Source organism: Suncus etruscus, chromosome 16 (assembly GCF_024139225.1).
Source record: "Suncus etruscus isolate mSunEtr1 chromosome 16, mSunEtr1.pri.cur, whole genome shotgun sequence".
Classification (NCBI taxonomy): Eukaryota; Metazoa; Chordata; class Mammalia; order Eulipotyphla; family Soricidae; genus Suncus; species Suncus etruscus.
This window is the reverse complement of record NC_064863.1, coordinates 4,762,743-4,785,373: the sequence shown is the minus strand read 5'-3', so window position 1 is coordinate 4,785,373 and position 22,631 is coordinate 4,762,743. Positions and strand designations below refer to the sequence as shown.

The window sequence follows — 22,631 nt, the reverse complement described above, 5'->3', positions numbered from 1 at the left end:
TGAAAATAATAACTCTTATGTAAAACTTTTCAGCAGGATTTATACTTAGCATTTCATCTCATGTGTAGTGTACGTTGCCCTCATCTGAAATTCATGTTTTACAATTGATACACAATAATGAGAAGCATTTTTTTAGTTGCACACAAATACTGATGTGTCAGCATCAAAACTGTCTCATATTTGAGAAAACATATTTAGTAGAATCTTGACTATGGCTCGGCGAGAATAGAAAGTGCAATATAAGTGTTAGCATTTAGTTCAATAATCACAACCAATTCTGCTAACACCATGAAACCCATAAAATATATTTACTGGGGCTGGAAAAATAGTATAGCAGATAGGGCACTTGCTTTGCATGAGAACAACCTGAGTTTCATGCCTCATACCACATACGGTCCCCTGATACTTTCAGTATTGATCCGTAAGCACAGAGCCAAGAGTAAAACCTTGAGCCCTGGGTGAGTATAGCACCCAAACAAGAAAATAAAAAAGGAATATATTAATCAAAACAGCTTTATCTTTTTAGTAATAATTTTTATTTTGACCAAAATGGATTACATCTCTTTCACAGTAGTATTTTAGGTACATATTTACATTGAATCAGGGGAATTCCCATCACCAAAGTTGTCCTCCCTCCACTCCCGTTCCCAGCCTGCATCCCATAGCCTCCACCCTCACCAGCTGGGTTGATAGTATAAGTGGTAGCCTCCATTATTTCCCCTTCAATTTGAGAGGTGGAACTAGATGGTTCAAGTTATGTGGTTCTGTTTGAAGAAAAGAAAAACAATAAAATGGGGTAAAAATTAAATAAGCCAAAAATGGGCAGAGTCCTTCTAGAGGTTCTCAACATCATTTTGAGAGAAGAAACGGAACAAGGAAGAGAAACACCACATTACTACAAAAAGAAATATCAAATAAAAAAAATCCAATGAGCACTACAGCAATAAAGTCAGGCACCACATAATAACCATGGTCCTGAAATAAAAGCACAAGAGAGCGCAAAAAATAAATAGTAATAATAATAATAATAATAATAATAATTGGAAACAACAATATCAAAACCAAAAAATATAAAATAAAATGAGATAAAAATAATAAAACTATAAAAAATAAATAGATAAATAAATGAAAAAAAGATTATTTTGTGCTTTTTTTTTTCCTGCATAGGCACAGTAAATATTGGGGACATTAGAAAGGGAATTTCCTTGGCCTAAGAGATACATGGTTTCTCAACCCCTCTTGAAGTATACAGTCATGGGAATAACTACAGACTCCATACATGTTCATTTACTCTCCCGTAGGTGCTTTTGTGGGAAACACTTTTATTTTATGAGAACTCTTAAAAGCAAAATGAAATGATGCCAAAAGTGTCAGAAAACTGCGGTGACCTTTCCACCTGCGGGATTAGAGGGATGGAGTGTGTTGCTTTCAAGTCTACTTAATTCTGACCTCTGTCATAGCCTCTTTCATATAGGGGCCATAAAGAGGACCCACTCCCCATTCTCCTTTTCCTCCCTTCTAGTGGTGTTCCTTTCCACTTTAGTCACCTAATATTGTGTTTACACAATATTACACAAATAGGGCCACCTATTTGATCAAGAGACCTTTAACTTCGAAGTGATGAGACATCTACTTTCTGTCCACACCTTTTCTCATCCCAGTTTTCCTTCTAAATTCTCCAAAATGCAGCCCCTGTCTCTGCGGTGTAGCTCCAAGCACTGTTCTTGTCTCTCCTAAGGATATCTTAGGGTATTGAGATGGTTTGATACATGATCTCTACCATGTTCTGGGCGTTTTCTATCATGTATTCACCCTTGGCTTCCTAGTAACCATCTGACAGAACCCCAGCACTGGAGAGATCCAAACATTAACTGTTGGGGAGATAGAATACAGTCAAGATTCAATGGACTGTAGAGATAGCACAGTGGTAGGGCTTTTGCCTTTCATGCAGTCGACCCAGGAGGGACCTGATTCAATTCCCAGCATCCCATATGGTCTCCCAGCCTGCCAGCGGTGATTTCTGAGTGCAGAATCCAGGAGTAGCCCCTGAACACCTCTGGATGTAGCCCCCAAACCAACCAACCACTACATAATTAAAGTTTAAAAAATATAAAAAAATAGATTCTAGCACCAGGACAAAGGGTCACTAATGACAAAGGGGTGAGGTACTCCCTGCTGCCCATTGGCGCTAATTGTGTTCATAGTTAACACTTTATTGCACTTGGCATTATCAATTTTAAAGTATTTCCTCTTCCCCTACTCTGAACTAACTTCTTTTTCATTCGCTTGAACTCTAAACATTTGCCCCTCATTTAAAAGTCATGAAGTAGAGTGGAAAATGCATTAGAAGTCAGAAATCCAGACTCTGCAGTACAGCTGTGTGTGTGTGTGTGTGTGTGTGTGTGTGTGTGTGTGTGTGTGTGTGTGTGTGTGTTCTGTAATCAGAAAATTGTTTTCACCTGTATGTTGATCTGGGCTTCTCAGTCATAAAGCTAGTGAGTCATCTTCTTGGGATATTAGTTTCTTCCTGTGTGCTTTTAGGGAGTAAGTAGGAGAGAGAGTTTGGTATAAGTGAACTCTTGAGATAACAGGATTTGCATTTTTACATTTTGCAGGGTTTCTTTTCAGAGGAGTTTTAATTTGTAGAGACTTTTCAGAAGTATCTTGTACTGTTCTTTTACACAACCTTTTTGGGGTGTGGAGAGATAGTACAATGGGTAATGCGCTTGCTTTGCATAATTCAGGTTTGATCCCCAGCATCACATCTGAGCACCATCAGGAATGATCTCTGGGTACAGAGTCAGGAGTGTGTCCTGAGTACCACTAAGTGTTCAAAAAACTGAAATCAATTTGGACAACATTGGCGGTGGGAATGCCCCTGATTCACTGTCGCTATGTACCTAAAATATTACTGTGAAAGATTTGTAATTCACTTTGGTCAAGATAAAAATTAAAAAAAAAGAAAAGTAATTGGAATAAAAAGACCAAAATTAAAAATATATTTTAATAAAAACACATTTTAATAAAAATAAATTTAATGAACCTTATCACTTCGAATGGCAAAGTTATCTATTTACTATTTTGTTAATTTTAAACTTATGAAAATGGTTTCTCTGGGGTGAGTAGATGAGAAATGAAACTTCAAGAATAGCTTGTTTATGTGATAGTTTATCAGAAGTCACCCCTGAACCTATACTAAAGCTCTTGGGGAAGAAGCCTGTGTTTTCCAACTGGATTCAACTCTAAGAATTAGTGGGGGGGTCTAGGGTTTGCAATACCTGTAATGTGGCTGCAAGAATAAGCTGAATAGAGCTATGAAATGAGCTGATAGTCTTCACTGTTTTCCCAGGATGTGGGTTCAGGGAACACAACGTAGAAAGTGACAGGGTCTCTTCAGAATTGCAAGAAAATGGCATCACCCCAAAGGTGATGTTTTTTCTCTTTCCCTCAACTCTCATCTGTCATTTCCTCTATGTGTCCCCAAGATTTAAACATTATTCCTGAGTGCTAGAACTTTAGAAGAGCTACAGTAGGGCACAGAGTCCATTCGTGTCTATTTGTTCTTGATCCAATGTAAACCTCTGTAGCCTCAGCAGGTTGGAGTAGAGGAGAGTTTTATGTCAACGGTGAATGGGAAAGCATCCTTGTGACTACCTGGATTGATGCATCACTCTCTAATGTCACCAGCTTTTATTGTTTGGGAGCAATGTACTCAGCCTTGGCTGTGTTATCTGAATCATGAGGAGACACAGTGCAAATCCCAGGGCTTAACGGTCTTCTCATGCCAAAGAAATCTGTCCCTGGGCTCAAATCCACACATTAGAAGCTTTAAACCTCTCCAGGAGATTCTGATCTGTAGCCAAGACTGGGAACTAATAGTTTCATGGTGGTGGTGGTGGTGGTGTGTGTGTGTGTGTGTGTGTGAGTGTGTGTGTGTGTGTGTGTGTGTGTGTGTGTGTGTGTGTGTGTGTGTGTGTGGTGGTTTACAGTGGTTGCTTTTGGGAGTTTGACTTTCCTAGTTGAGTATATTTCTTTGTAAGTTTTAGCCTCAGGAGTATGTGGCCAAATCAAAATAATTGATAGGAGTGATTTTTTTTCAGATGTGCATTGTTATCATCATTGCTACTTGAGTACTTATTGTATTTTTTCCATTAATCAAATATGCTGCTTCTCATAGACTCTGATCAGCTACATTCCTAGATATGTGGTGTGTATGTGCCTCTATTCACTGTGAAAGCTGGATAAACAGCTAGCTTGAAATTTGTTGAAATTTTAAGAAATGATCTGAAGAAATGAAGAAGTCTTAAGCTAAAATTTTTTTGAAATTGTAAGAAATTATCCAAAATGCTCCAGTTATTTGGAACAATGCTACAAGCACTGTAAATCTAAAACCATAACTGAGAAACTTTCATTTTTTTAATTTATTTTATTTTCTAATATATATATATATATATTAATATCTTTATTTAAGCACCATGATTGCAAACATGTTTGTAGTTGGGTTTCAGTTATATTAAAGGACACCCCCTTCACTAGTGTAATATTTCCACCACCAATGGCCCTCGTTTCCCTCCTCCTCCACAAACTAAAAAGTCTTGACCCAGAGCTTCTGGTATGATTATTTCCACCTTATGTCCAGATCTCGTCTCTAGTTTCTAAAACTTCCTGGTGTCTTCATTATAGCAGTATTTCTCAGCCGGTTCCCAAACATGGGCCTCTTCTGAGCTTTATTTCTTATAGTGCCCCCTTTCCTACTGGCTGGTGTCCTAGACTTTTGTTTTGGGACTCTTTGTCTTTACATGATTTTCACCTGGGAGCTCACATCTAGGTGGACCTTGTGGCCCCTAGTGGAGAGACACTGGTAAATCGTGCCTACGAAATGTTTATAGATCCCAAGGTAGGTTTGCTAGAAAAAAAAATAAAAGATGCTCAGTTTGATAGAAACTTCAGATAAGCAGTAATTGAAGTATATCCCCCAATACTGCACGAGGCATGCTCATTCTGAAAAGGATTTATCAGAAGTTCAGTTTAACTGATCATTCTAAGCATTTATTTTTTAGTCTGGCAACCCTGTAGAGTTATAGTCTGCATTAGAGGACCATAGCACTGGCTCATTTGCAAGTCAGTTATAAAATGCTAAATGGTCAGAACAAGGTAAATTAAGACCTGAGCATTGCTGGCATCAGGCCTAGTGGAGGGTGCAGGTTGCTGTATTTCGGAGTATTTTTCCACCAGGTGAGATTCAAGTGTCTTGTCTCCCTTAGAAATCTGGGCAGGTGGCCTGGCCTCCTAGGTACTTGTCTGGCCTGATTTACTAGAAAATTCCACTCCCATTCAAGTTCAAGCTGGCTGACTTTCACCTGCCTCTCTGGAGAGTGACCTTCTCCTGTCTCATAGGAGGGTCATTTCGTTGGTCTTACATAAAAGGCTCTGTCCACTTTTGACCCAAGACATAAGCTAGGATCAGGGAAGTGCTGCAAAAGTTTTCAGAAAAAAAAAAATCTACTAATGCTATTCCTCGCCATGTGAAGGATGTCTGACTATGTCTTTTTAGTGTTTTGTGTATTTATTCCATCCAAGGCAGACACTTAGTTTCAGAGACAATAAAATTAAACTTAGTCTTATGAAGGAGAAAGTTTATATGGGAAACTTTGACCGTGTGTTTCCATTTTGTAGACAAGAGTCTTGAATACTTTTTAAATGATAAAGAAAAACATAATAAAGAGAATATTATATTAAATTGCCCTGCTTAAATATGTTTTGCCTTTTTTTTCAGAACCTATTTGGAACTCTCCTTAACACAGTGATACTGCTGTGTACCTTGCTGGTTCATACTGCATATGATTTAACACAAATTGTGGTGCCAGCACCAACGTGTTAATTTTGTTTCAGTTCAGGTCCCCAGAACTGGCCACTCTTTTCAGGTCTGTCTGTCTGTCTGTCTGTCTGGGACTGTTATGTGTGGAACTGTGAGAGACAGCTTTTCCTACACCTCATCTGTGTTCCACAGTAGGAAGCATAAACCCTCAACAAGTGATACCACAGCACAAATCTAAACGTCTACATGCCAGCACTTTGCAATAGTTCCCTGGCTCTCTGTAGGACTCAACAGAATTCTCTATAGTTTTTACATGCTTGTTCACAGTGGTCACGTTTCTGCTTTTGGTACTGACCATACTTCATGATGATGTTATGGAACACATGTTTTCAGCTGTAGTCTCGCTAAGACCTGGCTGCTGAAATCAGAGTACACAACAGTACAGTCTCTGTACTGACTGACGGGTTCCTGGATAGCTAGGTGGGCACTTTTGCACTGAACCATCCTTGGGCTTCTGAATGTTTTCTTTAATTTGCATAAAATCAGTCCATTATTTCGCTACATCCTCAGTGCCACCTGAAGTCACGCATTTAGTTCCCATCTGTGCCGACTCTATTTACAGCCTTTTCTGCTTTATTTCAACGACTGTTATCTCTGTACCACTGTCAGAGTTAGTTTTCTTTTCCCTTGTTTTGGAGGCCACACCTGATGATGTGTGTGATGATGCCTCTGCACAGAGGCATTAGTCCTCGTAGTGCTTAGGTGGTCTCTGGGGTGCCGGTGATTGAACTCAAGTCAGCTATATACAAGGCAAGCACCCTACCCACTGTAATATTACTCCTCCCCCTACTGCCAGAGTTTTAACAATTCCTCTTATCCTTTTCTAGTATCATGCTGGATTTATTGGGGGGGGCTTTTTGGCCACACCCAGTGGTACTCATGGCTCACTCCTGGCTCTGCTCAGAAGTCACTCCTGACTGGTTCGGCGGACCATATGGGATGCTGGGGCTAGAACCCGGGTTTGTCCCAAGTCAGCAGCATGCAAGACAAACACCCTACTACTGCGCTATCACTCCGGCCCTCATCATGATGAATTATAAATTAAATATCAATGTTTACTGTTATTCAGAAATTCTTGCCATTCTAGAGTGTATGCAGTTCTGGAACTTTTCACTTTAATGTAGGCATTTAACATTTTTTAATGATTCTTAGTTTTATTTTTGGGGAGCCATACCAAATGGTTGGTACTCCTGACTTTTTACTCAGGGATCACTCGGTGGTGATAAATGGTGATCACTCTTGGGGAACCATTAGGTGGTGCCTGGTATCAACCCTGAGGTGGTTGCATGCAAGACAAGCGCCTTCACTCCTTTACTATTTTTCCAGTCCCAATCATTCTGATTGTTATGTTCATGCCTACCCAGTTTTCTTATTTTCTTAATTTTCTATTATCTATAGTTTTGTTTATTTATTTATTTATTTATTTATTTATTTATTTATTTATTTATGTGGCACTCAGGGGTTACTTCTGGCTCAGTGCTCAGAAATCACTCCTGGCTCAGGGGACCATATGGGAAACTGGGAATCAAACCACTATCTCTCCTGGCATGCAAGGCCCTACTGCTGTGCTATCTGTCCGGCTCTTTTATTTATTTTTTAAATTTAGGTCTCCTCCTGATTGTGCTTTCAGGAATCACTCCTGGAAGATTGTGGGGGAGTCATATGAGATTCCAGGGGTTGAAACTGGGTTAGCCATGTGCAAGGCAAGCACGTTACCCATTTTACTATTTCTTCAGCTCCTATTGTTATTTTTTATACAGCTTACTCTTCTTTTCACTTGTGAAGGATACGAACACCACAAATTTAAAATTAATGTTATTTTATGTTTCAATTCTGAATTTTGTTGTCTGGATATTTATATTTCTTTATGTGCATTTTAAGTTTGCTTTGAAGGTTCTTATATATAGGATATTTGCTTTCAATAAAATCCCTTTTGTACTTGTTTTGCAATTGTCTCATCTAGTTCTTATATAATGCCTTATAAACTTTACACACAGACATCACCACTCAATCTGGCTGGAGCTCTTCTAACGCTAGTCGCTAGTCGGGGTTCCTAGATTGAAGAGATAATAGAAATAGTGGAGAAGTGACTAGGAACAAGACTTGATAGGGTTTGGAATTAAACTCAACAGATAACCTCCTGTTTAAACACCAGGTAGTCCCTGACAGCAACTCACTGGACTTTCCCTTTACCATCTGAGATCCCAGCTTCCACCACCTAAGCCTGGGCCCTGGTTTCATGCCCCAAGGGGGACCTTTTCAGTCCTTGTCCTCCAGTAACATGACCCAAACTGTCCTGCCAAGATCTGTGGTTCCAAGGGCCCAAAATGCCACCAGATTCTTTGTTCCATTTTGTTTTTTGGGCCACACCCATTTGATGGTCAGGGGTTACTCCTGGCTAAGCGCTCAGAAATCGCCCCTGGCTTGGGGGGACCATATGGGACGCCGGGGGATCTAACCGTGGTTGCCATCTTTCCTTGGCTAGCGCTTGCAAGGCAGACACCTTACCTCTAGTGCCACCTCGCCGGCCCCTGTTCCATTTTTCTTTCTCTGATATGTCATTATACTTTGGTACTCACCTTATTTATAGTTTATATATGTATTTATATTTAGATTTATTTAGATTTTATTGTTAAACAGTCTTCACAGGGAACTAGAAACTGAAAGGCTACAAGTCTTCCTGGGTCACATAACTTTTTGAAAACACATTATTTTTCTTCGATATCTAACAGAGCCATGCCAGTCCATATTGCCCAGGGAGATATGTCAGAGCTTTTAATGGTTCTTTTCTCTCTCTTTTCGGCTGCCCTTCTCTACCAGGTCTTCTTGTTACTGGTCCATTTGTTAGTATTGTGGCTGCCACCTAGTGTCAGATGTCAGAACTTTCCATTTTAGCCTAAACTATTCTGTACCTGTTTGGTGCAGAAAGGGAAATAAAACTGTAGAAAAGTGTTCACGGGTTTCTAAATTGATCAGAATTTCCATTTTTAACATAAAATAATGCTAAGATAAGTGAAAAGACAGGCTACTTCACATTTGCAGCAAGTTACATTGGCTATTTTATATATAGTTTTTATATAGTTAGATGCTATCTATCTAATTATATCTGAATACTTGAGAATCAGAACAAAAAACTTGATTCTGTTTCCCTTTCTACTACTTACACTATCACTCTAGGATGTATTTTCTTTTTAGGCTCTTTATTATTTTTGAGCATTAAAGGATGTAAATAAGTTTATTCCTTCCACCTATCTTTTTTTCTTTCTTTTTTAAAAAAATTGTTTTTCTGACCATCAGAAGAATTCTCAGAATAAGCAAAAACTAGTTTTCTAAAATACCATGATGGCGCAGCAGTAGGGCATTTGCCTTGCATGGGGCTGATCTAGGACGGACCTTGGTTCGATCCCCAGTGTTCCATATGATCCCCAAGCCAGGAGTGATTTCTGAGCACAAAGCCAGGAGAAACCCCTGAGCATCACCTGTTTTGCCCCCCCCCCAATACTCCTCAGCTCTACAGTAAGACAGGGAAGAGAAAAATAAGATTAAAAACTAGACAGTGAACATTTATATTCACAGTTCTCGAACTATGAATGAAAAGCAACCCTGGGGCCCGGAGAGATAGCACAGTGGTGTTTGCCTTGCAGCTGATCCAGGACCAAAGGTGGTTGGTTTGAATCCCTGTGTCCCATATGGTCCCTTGTGCCTGCTAGGAGCTATTTCTGAGCAGACAGCCAGGAGGAACCCCTGAGTACCACCGGATGTGACCCAAAAACCAAAAAAAGAAAAAAAGAAAAGCAACCCTGAAAGCAAAAAATAACCCTATTTGCAAAGACAGACCTTCCCAGAAGAAAACAGTACTTTTTTAAAGATTTTATTTTATTGAAACAATTGTGATCAACAGAGTCCTTCATATTTGAATTTCCGATATACAATGAGGCAGGACCCTTCCCACCACCAGTGTCAACCTCTTTCCACCAATGAATGGCCCAGAGGGCATCCTATACCATCACCCTTTGCCCCCTGGCCTGCCAGTATAACAGGCCCCTTTAAAATTTAGATGGTTGGGGCCAGCATGGTGGTGCTAGAGGCAAGATGTCTGTCTTGCCAGCACTAGCCTAAGATCCCCCGGTGTCCCATATGGTCCCCCAAGCGAGGAGCGACTTCTGAGCGCATATCCAGGAGTAAACCCTGAACATTAAAGGGTGTGGCCCAAAAACCAAAAAAAAAAAAATTAGTTAAAGTTTAGGTCCCTCTTTTCTTAAGCCCCAATCTTTTTCTATTGGTTAGCAAGACTGTTCCAGTTGCTTGCAGCCTCTAAAATGGTGTGAGCCTTCAAATAGTAAACTTGACGGAAAATGTATTTTTTCATTAGCCCTTGCCTGCTAAGGCTATGAAACAATTTGAACAAAAACCAGTCGTTTTCATTAGCAGACACTGTGGACAAGGGGTGAGTGTCAGCAATGGTTCCATTGACCTAGATTGGACTCTTGTTCAGGCTGTATGTATAGTGGGGGACACATTCCCTATTTCTTTCACCCAGAGAGCTTTGGTTGCATCTGGTATCAGCATGTCATCTCCTTTCTGGCAAATTTCCATATTTGAGTGTCTAGGGTGCTCACTCCTTACCTGTGTCCTCGAGAGCAACACTAATGGTGTGTTCTCTGTTTCCGCTTCCTGGATGGTTGGATGGCTTTTCTTTTTCTTATAACCATTCTTAGGCAGAGCCATACTGCAAGGCTCAGGTGTAAATGAACTGAGAACACATTAAAGCTATAAGCTGTGAATATTTTATTACATTGATTGCTTAATTTCATGCCTGAGTTGTTTTCTTTTTTTTTTTTTAAAGAAACTAGCCATTTCCTTTCTCTACATATCTATAGTTGTAAGAACCAAGATTTCCTCCACCTAAGTCCATGATAAGGAACTCTAGACTAAGACAAACTCAAACCCTAGTAAAGTGTACTTTCCCACTCCTAGCTAAAGGCAGAGAAAGAGTTAACTCAAAACCAAAGTTGGTGCCCTCCAGGAATAAGAAACTAGGGGGTTGAGTGAGCTTGCAATGTTCTACTCCCTTAACAACCAAAGTTTGAATTAGAGTAACCCTGGACAGCCAGGATCTGCATTAGAGTATCCCTAGATAATCAGGGTTCAAATCAGAGTATCCCTAGACAACCAAAGTTGAGCCAGAGAAATCAGTGATTAATAAGACATCTATATATAATGAAATGATTGTACTGTTAGTGCTTATTATTTGTATATAAACTACTTGATGATTTGATTCGGGGTCCTTGCCAAGACTTCCCTACCTGGATGAGGCTCGGACCTTGGTTAACCAAATAAACTCTTTTTGCACCTCATGTTATCAGAGGAGGTCTTTGACTCTCAGTGCCAACATGGATGTCAACTTAAACCCCAACATAGTAATATGCAAATGATTGGTTTTTTAACTTTTTTACATGGTCTCTTTTCAAGAAGTAGGATGGCCCCTCAACTTGATTCTGTTGCAAGATTGACACCATCCTCCTCCCAAGGGGAAACAAAACTCAAAGTGGATGAAAATACAGGGTGTGTTGTGTTGACATTATAAACAAAGGCATTTCCTGCAACTCTTGTTTGATGACATCCAAATTCTTTTCTTGCTCTCGCTGAAAGTGAGAGTTTCTATTTTGAAACTTACCAATGCAGCTTTGTATTTCCCAAACAGCATAGGTGCTGTGACTAGCATGACCAACAGGCATACGATGAAGGAATGTAGAGGGCCTGTGTCTTTAGATTGGTTTGGGAAAATAAATAATCTTTATAAAATTGAATTCTGTAAAAAAAGTTTTTTCTAGTTTGTGCCTTACTTGGTAAAATATTTCAGAAGGTGCATTTATATGAGATTGTCTAAGCCTTTTTAAAAATTAAGCGGTGTTTTCAAGGTACCATAGGATTTTAATAATGTTTTTTGTTTTGTGAATTTTGTACACTAATTTTTATATCTTTCAATATGACTAGATTTGGCTATTAAATCAAATACTTATCAGTCATACCTTTTGGATTTTTCTAAATATGCAATTATAGTGAAACAAATATAGTGAAATTATAGTAAAAATCAATGTTTTTATGCATGTATACATATATATTGAGTACAGATTTTTTTCCCCTTGTCCAACTTTATCTGCTAGAACCCACAGGAAAATAATCAAAAGAAGTGATATTAGCAGGTCTCATCTTGTTCTATGCTGAGTCTTCTAAAGAAAACTATCAAGTAAAATATTTATATAGATTTAAAAAATTAACAGAAAAGTAACTTTTTTTCCTCAATATATGACTCGGGCTTTTATCCAAGTGTATATTTATATAACCATCACTTTAATAAGGGTAGAGAAGAGTCTGATCAAAGTTTCCCAAATTTTTCTTCATTGCTGTGGTTACACCTTCCTTCGTCTCTAACCTCTGTGCGCTACTCCTCTGATCTGTTCTTTATCACCAGGGTTTTGAATTTTTCAGAAATATATAAAAATAGAACTTAGTAATACTAATTGCAACAATGCTTATCCTTTGTGTGTGTTTGAGACCGAGTAAATTTTAATGGAAACGTATTTAGAAACATTTGAGGGAAGTGGAAGAGAAAGGTTTGTGCTCGAGAGAGAAAAGGGTCTATCCAGAATAGAAATAAGCAAAGAAACCAAAACAGGCAAATGAGGTCTGGGTTCAAGGGAGAATATGGATGTGAAGAGCAAAGCTACAAAATTATTCTTTGCAACTGATTGCCCTCACTCTGAATAGTTTCTTTCAGATTCATTATTCACATGGTGATGTGTGTTGTTCAACCCTTACTGTTTCACAGGGATTTATGCTATGAGCGTGCCATAATTGAAGCATTTTTCTCCATTCAGTTAAGCTTGGTCTCTAGCTTTGCAGCAATTTTACCTTCTTTTGTTCCTCCACCTCACTTCTCTATGCATTGGCTTCTTCCTCTGTAAAGGGGTTGTAGTGGTACCTACCTTCAGGGCTATCATGCAGAGGATATGAGTTTATATATATATATATATGAAACAAGTTTATATAAAGTAAATAAATAACACCTAATAGTTCAGTGTTCAGTGAATAACATTGTCCCCATCCAGTACTAGAAACACAATTTTGTGATGGCAAAAAACATAGCAGTCATAAAGAAGAGTAAAAAGGACTGTGCTATGTAGGTCAGACAAGACATGGAGAGGAGGTATATTGTACTTAGGTTATTCAAGACAGGTGGGAGTTAAATTTTACTCAAAGAATGCTAGAAATTCAGTGGTGAGACTTGAGTCTTATGCTTTTTAAAAAATTTTTTAATAAAATCTTTATTTAAGCACCATGATTACAAGCATGATTGTAATTGGGTTTCAGTCATAAACAGAATACCCCCCTTCACCAGTCAACATTCCACCACTATTGGTGGTGGAGTCTCGTGCTTTTAATCATTCAAACTGCAATGAGATCAGCCAGATTGGTTGTGGTGGTGGTGATAGAATCAAGGCAAGTTATTTTGGGTGACCCCAGTGGTCAGGGTGGTGCTTGTGGAGATCCCACAGGTGGCCATAAAGAGTGGCCTGATTCAGTCCTGGTTTGCACGTAGAATTCTTCAGCAAGTGGGGACATTCTAAAAGCAGAAGTGTGGCTCTTCATCTTCAACAATAGCAACACTCCTCTCCAGTTCATTTCTGCTCAAAATTCCCTTCATCCACTTCCTAACAAAACCTAAACTCTCACGCCAGGTTTCTCAAATTCATTTTCACAAAATGATTTTTCTTTTTTTTTTTTAAATATTGGGGATTTAACACATGCTGGCTGCATACCATATAAGTATACATATATATATTTTATATTATATAGTATGTATTCTTTTGGTCTTTTAAACATAATATCTTTATTTAAACACCTTGCTTGCAAACATGTTTGTAGTTGACTTTCACCCAAGAAAATGTTTCTTCATGGACTTTCATTTATTGATTGTGGGGAAGAAAGTTGTTCATGCCACGACATTGTTATTTGTGTGCTTCTCCAGACTGTGCTCAGGGGATCCGACCACATGTAAAGCAAGCACAGTGACCCCTGCGCTCTCTGGCCCTTTACAGACTTTTACATGACATCTGATTGACTTCTTACTAAATACTCACAATCCCCCCAAAACAAAACAGTTTATGCTCCCCACATGAATGTTTTCTTAGGGCATATTGCTTTGTGATTCTGTGCAATATCTAGCGTTCTGCTATCCCACATAAGTAAACTTCCTGCTACAAAATCTTGGCTACTTTGTGCTAAGCCAATGCTATAGTTTTGGTACTTGGCTGCAGTTCCTAAGCAGACTTGGGGCTTGTTATTGGAACAAACATCATTATGCTCATGCTAAAATTGGACCAAGAAATTTATTTTTGTCCTCCTTTCAACTTTAACTCACTCTAGACACTCTCATTCGAATGACAAGCTCTCCGAAGAATCTAAAGATTAAAATCAGCCCTGGGTGCTTAGCCTTGCATTCAAATGAGATTCTTTTCTGAAAGCAAAGTTAAAAATAGAGTTCTCTGATCTCACAGAGCAAGTTTTCTTTTATTTCCTGTGTGTTTGTTCTTAACACATCTGTATTTGTTCTCTGTGGGGCATTTGCTTCCAATTCCCCCTTAAAGACAAATGCCTGACTCCTACTGAGTGTTTACCTAGAATATTCATCATGTTCTTGTCTATTTTTTTTTCTTTTTAAACCCCTATCTTATGTGTTTAATTTGGAGCTTTTCATAACTAGATTGGCTAAACAGAAGAAATATATTCCCTCTGTTCTGAATGATTTGCCCTATCTTTCCCCAATGTTCATCTGATCTTATATTGGTGTCCATCTGGCACTGAAATTTACTCAGTTTATCTGTAGGGATGGCCTCTTGGATCTTGTCCATACTTTTGTGCATTTTTGGTCATTGGTTTCTTTTTTTTCTTTTCACAGAGTACCAAGCTGCTATTTTACACTTGAAGAGGAAACACAAAGAAGAAATTGAAAGCCTGCAGGTATGCCTCTTTGATTCTACTGAACTAGTTTTGGGAACTTCATATTTAGTTCTCTCTTGCTCCAAAGTAAATAAAATATTCCCCATCGCTTATATCTTTACTCAGAGAGTAGCTGAAGTTACACCTATCACTGAGCATGAAGTCCTGGGAATGAAAGCCTTTGACTTTATTTTTAGTAGAATTCAATTCCTGTTAGTACATTTACGTATGTACTTATATGTATATTTACATACTTATATGCATTATAGATGCATATTTGATTGGGAAATGATTGGGGAATGATGATTTTATTCATCATTAGTCATGATAATGAACAACAGATAAATCAGGAAATGTTTTTAAAGTTTTTTATTATTTATAAGAAGTATATAAAGCTATTTTTCCTCTTCATAGCATACATTATTTTGAAATATATAAAGTTGTTGCAAGTAACAAAAAGATTAAGTTTAGGACTGGAGTGATAGCACAGTGGTAGGGTGTTGCCCTGTATGCGGATGAACCAAGAGAGACCCAGGTTTGATCCTCAGCATTTCATATGGTCCCCTGAGCCTGCCAGGAGCCATTTCGAAGCACAGAGACAGGAGTAACCTCTTAACACTGCCAGGTGTGGTCCAAACAAACAAACAAAAAGATTAAGTTTAAAATATATGTATATATAAATTCAAGTCATCTATCCATTTTAGATTAAGTAGTTCAAAGAGTTGAAGGCCCCTATCTCTTAATTTTCAAAATGCTCTACAGATATCTATCTTTTTCTTTGTTCAAATGGGTACAAGATTCTCAACTCTCTTGGGGATTAATGTAAGAAACAGTTTGCTGAAGTGAGTAGATGCAGAAATGGTTCTTGAGCACAATTTTTTTTTTACTTTTTGTTTTGTTTTGTTTTTTTGGGGGGTCATACCCAGCAGCGCTCAGGGGTTACTCCTGGCTCTGTGCTCAGAAGTTGCTCCTGGCAGGTACAGGGGACTATATATGGGATACCGGGATTTAAACCGCATTCTGTCCAGTGTTGGCCATGCGCAAGGTAAATGCCTTACTGCTGTGCCATTGCTCCCGTCCCTTGAGCACAAGTTTTATGTGACAGCTAAGTGTTAACGTTACTATCTCCAGGTCATAGATGGCTAACTAGTTTCATCATCATGTTAGGCACTTAAAATTTTTCACTGTTTACTTTGTTCTGGTCATATCATAGGTACTATTTCATGTTATGCCTATAAATGTCTTATCATTTATTTTATTTTTCTATTTTGGAGGGGGCCATACCTGCTCTTATCTCTGTGATTAGGAACACTACTGGCAGGCTTGAGGCACCACACAGGATCCAAGGGGTTTGTGAGGTTGCCTTCATGCAAGGCAAATATCCTACCTGTTTTTCTATTACTCTAGTCCCCCAAACCTTATGATATTCTCAAAATAAAGCTTGAAGATGGGGCTGAATGCTGGAATTATCATCAAGTAAAATCCAAGTTACAGCAAAATATGGCTGGCAATACTATAGGTTAAAGAATGTTATTTCTTAGTGTTGGGAAAATAGCTCAGTAGTATATGCTTTTTGCATTTATAAAATGAATAGCAATATTTCTTATATTTAACTTAATATCTCCACAGGATTTTTCATTCCTTTTATGCTATTAGTAGTCAATTAGAAATATTTTATCCCATTTAATAACTGAAACCCTGCAGCCCTAGAATACCAACTGCCCTCAACTATAGGTTGGAATCATTCCAGCAGTTACAAGGTGACAGATCTTCAGTAGAAAATTGACAATTTATATCCTTGATTTTACCTAGAAAAGAGTTTTCTTGGCAGATATGACATTTTGCCTTTTTTGTTTGTTTGTTTGTTTTGGATTTGGGTTACATCTAGTTATGCTAATGTCTTCCTTCTAGCTCTGTGCTTAGGGATCACTACAGGCAAACTCAGGGGACCATATAAAATGCTGAGGATTGAATTCTAGTCTGATATGTGCAAGGCCAGAACAATATCTGCTGACCTATTGCTCCTGATTCAAATAATAACTTTATTTGGGGATATTCAGGAGTTATATCTGATTCCACACTAAGGACTCACTCCTGGCACTGCTTAGGATGTCCAGAATCAAATCCATATCCAATACTTGCAAAGGGAGACAGAGAGACGTAGGGGAGGCAGAGAGTGCAGGCACACATCCTACACATGCGTACTGAGGGCCCAAGGGGAGGCAGAGAGTGCAGGCACACATCCTACACATGCGTACTGAGGGCCCAAGACAAGTTGGTGGCTAAGCAGGACAGACAGCAGTGGCAAAAACACCCAGTGGTGAATTGGATAAATGTTCTTGGTGGACTGCCTGTCACCCGCAGACCATAGTTTGAGGACCTCTGGCTTAAAGGATATGGCGCTGCTGGGATTTGGCCATCCTAGTAGTCCTGAGACTGAGGATCATTAGAACCACTTTGACAATGCTGGGGGATTTTCAAAGCCACACCTGTCCCTACTGGGTGAGAGCTTCCAGAGTTATACCTAGAGATACTGGGGAATCCATTTAGTACAGAGCTTCAAAACAGTGTAGACTAACCTCTGTATTATTCCCTAGTGCACTAATGTACATTACTTCCAGCAGACAGGAGAGGTATTTTTCATTGTTGTTGTTGTTGCAGTTGTTTGTTTTTGGTTCTTCATCAATAAGGTAATATCTTATATTGTCTGTTTGCATTTCTCTGCTCATCAGTGATGAGTATTGTTTCCTATGCCTATTTGCTGTGTGTCTTTCTTGCAAAAGCATTTATTCAAATCTTTTATGTATTTTGAATTGAGATTATATGTTAAATTATATTAGTTCTCTTTAGACCTTGGATATTAACACCTTATCAGATATATGATATGGAAATATTCCAATTAGTAGGCTATCCTGTTTACATTTTCTTCTGCTATATAGAAGCTTTTCAATTTAATGTAATCTCAACTGTTTATCTTCACTTTTATTTCCTCGTGTGGGTTGAATATCCCTGATGCTAATGTAATGAAGCATTTCATCTAGATTATCTTTTGTGTACCTTACGGTTTTAGGATTTAGATCTAGATCTTCAATCTACTCTAAATTAATTTTTGTATATAGCACTACAGAATATTTGGTTTCATTACTTTTGCAGTTTGTTGTCCAGTTTTCCCAGACCCACTTTTTGAAGGAGATTCTACTTTCTTCATTGTGTAATATTATATCCCTTGTCATAAATTAAATACTGATGAATATATGAATTTTATAATTTCTGGGCTTTTAATTCAGCTTCATTGATCTGTGTGCCTGTTAGCCTGTATAAAAATCCAAAATACAATTAGTATTTCTAATCAAATTCCCAGTGGTGACTGGTTAAACTTTTTTCATGACTTCACTGTTGTTTTATTTATAAAGTAACCGCAATACATTGAGGATTTATGATCACCATATGATACTCAGCGTTGTCTGTTTTACCTTTTATTTGGGGACAACTCTATGTTATTGACATTTTGGCAAAGAGAACATTACTTTGATAGGTTTTTGCTTGTTTGATAAAATTTTTCCTGTGGTGATTATTATCAAGTTCATGATTATAATATGGAAATGTAGTTCAAACTTGTCTTTCTAAGGCTTATAAAACTCCCTAAGTACAAGTATTGCTTTGAAAACCATTATCACAATCCGGGCCGGGCGGTGGCGCTCGAGGTAAGGTGCCTGCCTTACCTGCGCTAGCCTAGGAGACGGACCGCGGTTCGATCCCCCGGCGTCCCATATGGTCCCCCAAGCCAGGAGCGACTTCTGAGCGCATAGCCAGGAGTAACCCCTGAGCGTCACCGGGTGTGGCCCAAAAACCAAAAAAAAAAAAAAAAAGAAAACCATTATCACAATCCAGTACAAAAAGTTTCGCTTTCTTGATAAACTTTTCTTATTATAGTCAAGAATTTGGAGTGTAATACTATTGTATATGTACATATGCATATCTATGCTTAATGAGAATGTAAATAAACTTAATTTTTTGAGGTAGGACTTGGTTCAATTCCATTCACTGATGTTGAAAAGTTAATCAACCTCTCTTACCCTCATTTGTTTTAGTTTCAGCTTCTGTAAAATAAAAATCAAGATGATGATACCTCCCTTCATCCCTTCATGGATTATTAAATAAAATGTCCACCTCATTTGGACAGTTTCAAGCACATGTTCTATAAGTGTTACTACTAATTCATTCTTTCCTATGCTAGTCTTCTTTATAATTAATCAACTTGAATATATTGCAGCTCTCAGGCTCTTTTGATTGAAAACATCTTTGAGATATTTGATTTATTCTTTAAGAGTGACTTTTGCATTGATGGACCAGCTGTTCCTCTGTCGCCTGGTTTGATATAAGGTGCTATAAGCCAAGCATTTGAGAAGCTTGTTTTACTGGAATATGCCTCTAAAATGTTCCTTGGGAAAAAGATTCTATGATAAAATGAATTTCACAAATACCTGGTTTTTTTTGTTAGAAATGTACAAGTATAGAAGTGACTTATAATTATTGTTTCCTTCATAATTTTTTCTCCCAACCCAAGAGATTGGCACTCTGTTGATTCATAATAATTTATCTTAATATGATCCATTTTGGAGTTCAAATGAAATTTTTGGTTTCATTGCTCTTTTTATCTTACCAAGTTCCTGTTAAATTAATCTGCCAAATATAGGCACCTTGAACAGAGTGGTATATTTTTCCTAAAATTTTAAAAGTACCTAGCAAAGTGTTTGGTATATAAAGTACAACTATTTGTTATGTGATAACACATGATTTAAAAATAATAGTACCTCTCCTTTTTTAAAAAATTTTTATATTTAAACAACTTTATTATATACGTGATTGTGTTTGGGTTTCAGTCATGTAAAGAACACCACCCATCACCAATGCAACATTCCTATCACTAATGTCCCAAATCTCCCTCCTCCCCACCCAACTCCTTTTTAAAAAAAATTTACTGTATGCAACCTCTGTTCTAGGCTTGTATCATTACTTTTATTTAAAATAAATGTAGCTATACAAGAAACATACTATATTGTATCCTTTTTATAGCTAATAAAACAGGACTTTTTTACACATTAACCTGGGTAAGTTTTAGATTATTAAGTGGGGAACCTTGAATTTGAATTCACATAGATGTTTCTGACTTTGAAACAGATGCACTCCTCATTAGCCCATAGAGTTATAATAGTCATAATAATTTTAGGTTTGGTACAATGAACAATATGAACTTTAAACAAGGCTTTATGCTGCTTCCTTATTTCTAATATATATATATATATATATGTGTGTATGTATTATATATAATCTCTAATGGTACCTTTGAATTTTATCATTGGTTTCAACTCACTTAATAAATAAAGAGGGGCGGAGTGGTGGCACAAGCAGTAAGGCATCTGCCTTGCCCGCACTAGCCTAGGACGAACCATGGTTCCATCCTCCAGCATCCTATATGGTTCCCCGAGCCAGGAGTGATTTCTGAGCGCAGAGGCAGGAGTTACCCCTGAGCATCACTGGGTATGACCCCAAAACCAAAAAAATAAATAAATAAATAAATAAAATAAAGATAAACTTAGGCCAGAAATGTGGCTTAGTAGTAGAGTACTTGCCTTGTATGAGACCCTGGATTTGGTCCCCACAATCATCCAAAAAAAAAAAAAAAAAGGAGGTGAAGAATTCAGTTTTATTTACCACATTAAACATTTAGGAGAAGAGTTATCTGAGTTATCTGAGTCTGTGAATACCTGTTATTTCTGTCCCTTGTCCACCTTTGATTCTTTTGCCTTCTTCCAGGGCCTCTCCTATCTTCTACTCACATCTATGAAACAATGTGCTGAAGTTTTTAAGTATTTTCCTGAATGAAGCATTCGAGTTCCTAGTGCTCTTTCAATTCCTGATTCAGGGAAAATATACAGCTCTTAGAATGGCAAATTAAACTTCTGTAGGTTCTTGGCTCTTCTCTATGAGAGGAAGAAAGCATGAGTGTGAGATGGGAGGACTCCTTTGGCCTATGCTTTCTCAATTTTGAAAGCTATACAATCACAAGCCCCTTCTCTAGCTTTTGAGAAACTCTAAATAATTGCTTCCCCCAGTATAGTAAGCAGTTTGCAAGTAGGTGCCTTGAAACTGACTCTTGGTTTTATCTCTTTGTAACTCCTGGTTTTCTCTCTCTGTACTTGTTCTTTAGGTAGTGAGGCAGAAGAAAAATAATTAGTCAACAGTGACATTTCTCTAATGGAGTTTCTTTCATTTACTTTGTCTTCACAATTGTAACCCTAAACTGAAAGGAGATTTGATTAAATAATGGCCTCTGGCAGGCCCCTGTTCATTGTGCAATGTTGTCACATTTCTTATATGATAACTCCTACTTGTGAAATGATTCAGAGATGGATGCCAAATTGGCAATTAACTTACATTGTGTCGTATTGTTCCCAAGAGCATCAAATAGTCTGTTGGCTTCCATTAGGAGAAGCTTGTAGACTTCCTTACTTTTTTCCTTTTCAACTTATCTGGCTGGTTCACTTCCAATAGTTACACATTCATTATTGAAAAAAAATTTGATTATAAACTACACTTAAACCAACATAGCTAAGTTTATAAAGATAAATAATTTGATCCCTTCCATTATGTTCTTTCTTAGCATCAACACAATACTCTGTTAACTTCCAGAGAATACTGTAAGGGAAAGGAAATTACTTGTAGCCAGTAAATAATGTTCATAGTTATGAAATAAAATGTTTTCGTTAAATCCTCATGGTATTCCCCTAAATCTGATGTTACTATAATTCATTATTGAGATGCCTTTTTGGATGTGTTCTAATTTAGAAATAAATTTTAATGTCAAGAAATCATTTCTGTTATCATAAACATATAATACTATATCTTGACCTTGGTAGAGTACTTATTTGCTGTCCATGAGAAAAGGCCACTAACCATCTAGAACCTACAGATAAATCCAGAGCCAAGTTTTGATGGAAAATACAAAGCATTTTATTCCCTAGCTAGATTAATAGCACCCCCATCTCCTGTTTCAGACTTCAGAATGCTTCCCCACCCCCAAATTTAGATATTATGCCAGGTTGTGCTCAATGGTAAAGGAAGATGATGGGTAAAATAAAGAATATGTCCTTCACTCATGAAATCCAACCCCAGCTTCAGAGATCTCTTTCACATACCCCCGAACAGTTAAAATCATCCCTTCTGAAAAATCTCTGAACATGGGTCACTGGTGTGAGCCAGAACACATTTTTTTCAATAATTTTTTACTATTGGCAATAGACTGAATTTGGAGCAAATATTGATTTCTTCTGGTTTTGGTTCTATGAAATAGAAGGAAGAAAGTTAATAAGAGCGATGTAGGTTAGTTTTTTCTTCTCTCCAGACATTCATGACCTCTTCCAGTAATTTCATAACTTTTGTACAACATGTACCAAAAGGGTAATAAGGTTTTTCACCTACAATGTAAGTTTGTTGACCTAGGTATTGTAAATTTCCTACCAGTTCTGAAAGTCCGTTTCTGCCCAAATGGGTGCATCGAATTACCTGTTTATCTCAGTTTATTCCAGAAGACTGAAGACTGAAGTTTCTTGGTTCTACCATTACTTATAATAGTATTAAGCAACTAGCTGAAATATAATAAGCAGTTGCTGATCTGATTTTGATAGAAATCATTTCATGATCAATTATATTATGATTGTGACTTCGGATATAACATTAGGAAGCCTTA

General features: G+C 37.8%; 1 protein-coding gene across 2 annotated transcripts in view; it reads left to right on the top strand.

Annotated features, from left to right (window-relative positions):
- FMN1 (formin 1) overlaps positions 1-22,631 on the top strand; it is a 483,837-nt gene that overhangs the window by 192,925 nt on the left and 268,281 nt on the right. For both annotated transcript variants that reach the window (XM_049789785.1, XM_049789784.1), the window contains one exon: positions 14,841-14,902. In XM_049789785.1, coding sequence (XP_049645742.1) covers positions 14,841-14,902 — 62 coding nt within the window. The remainder of the gene's footprint in view (positions 1-14,840; positions 14,903-22,631) is intronic.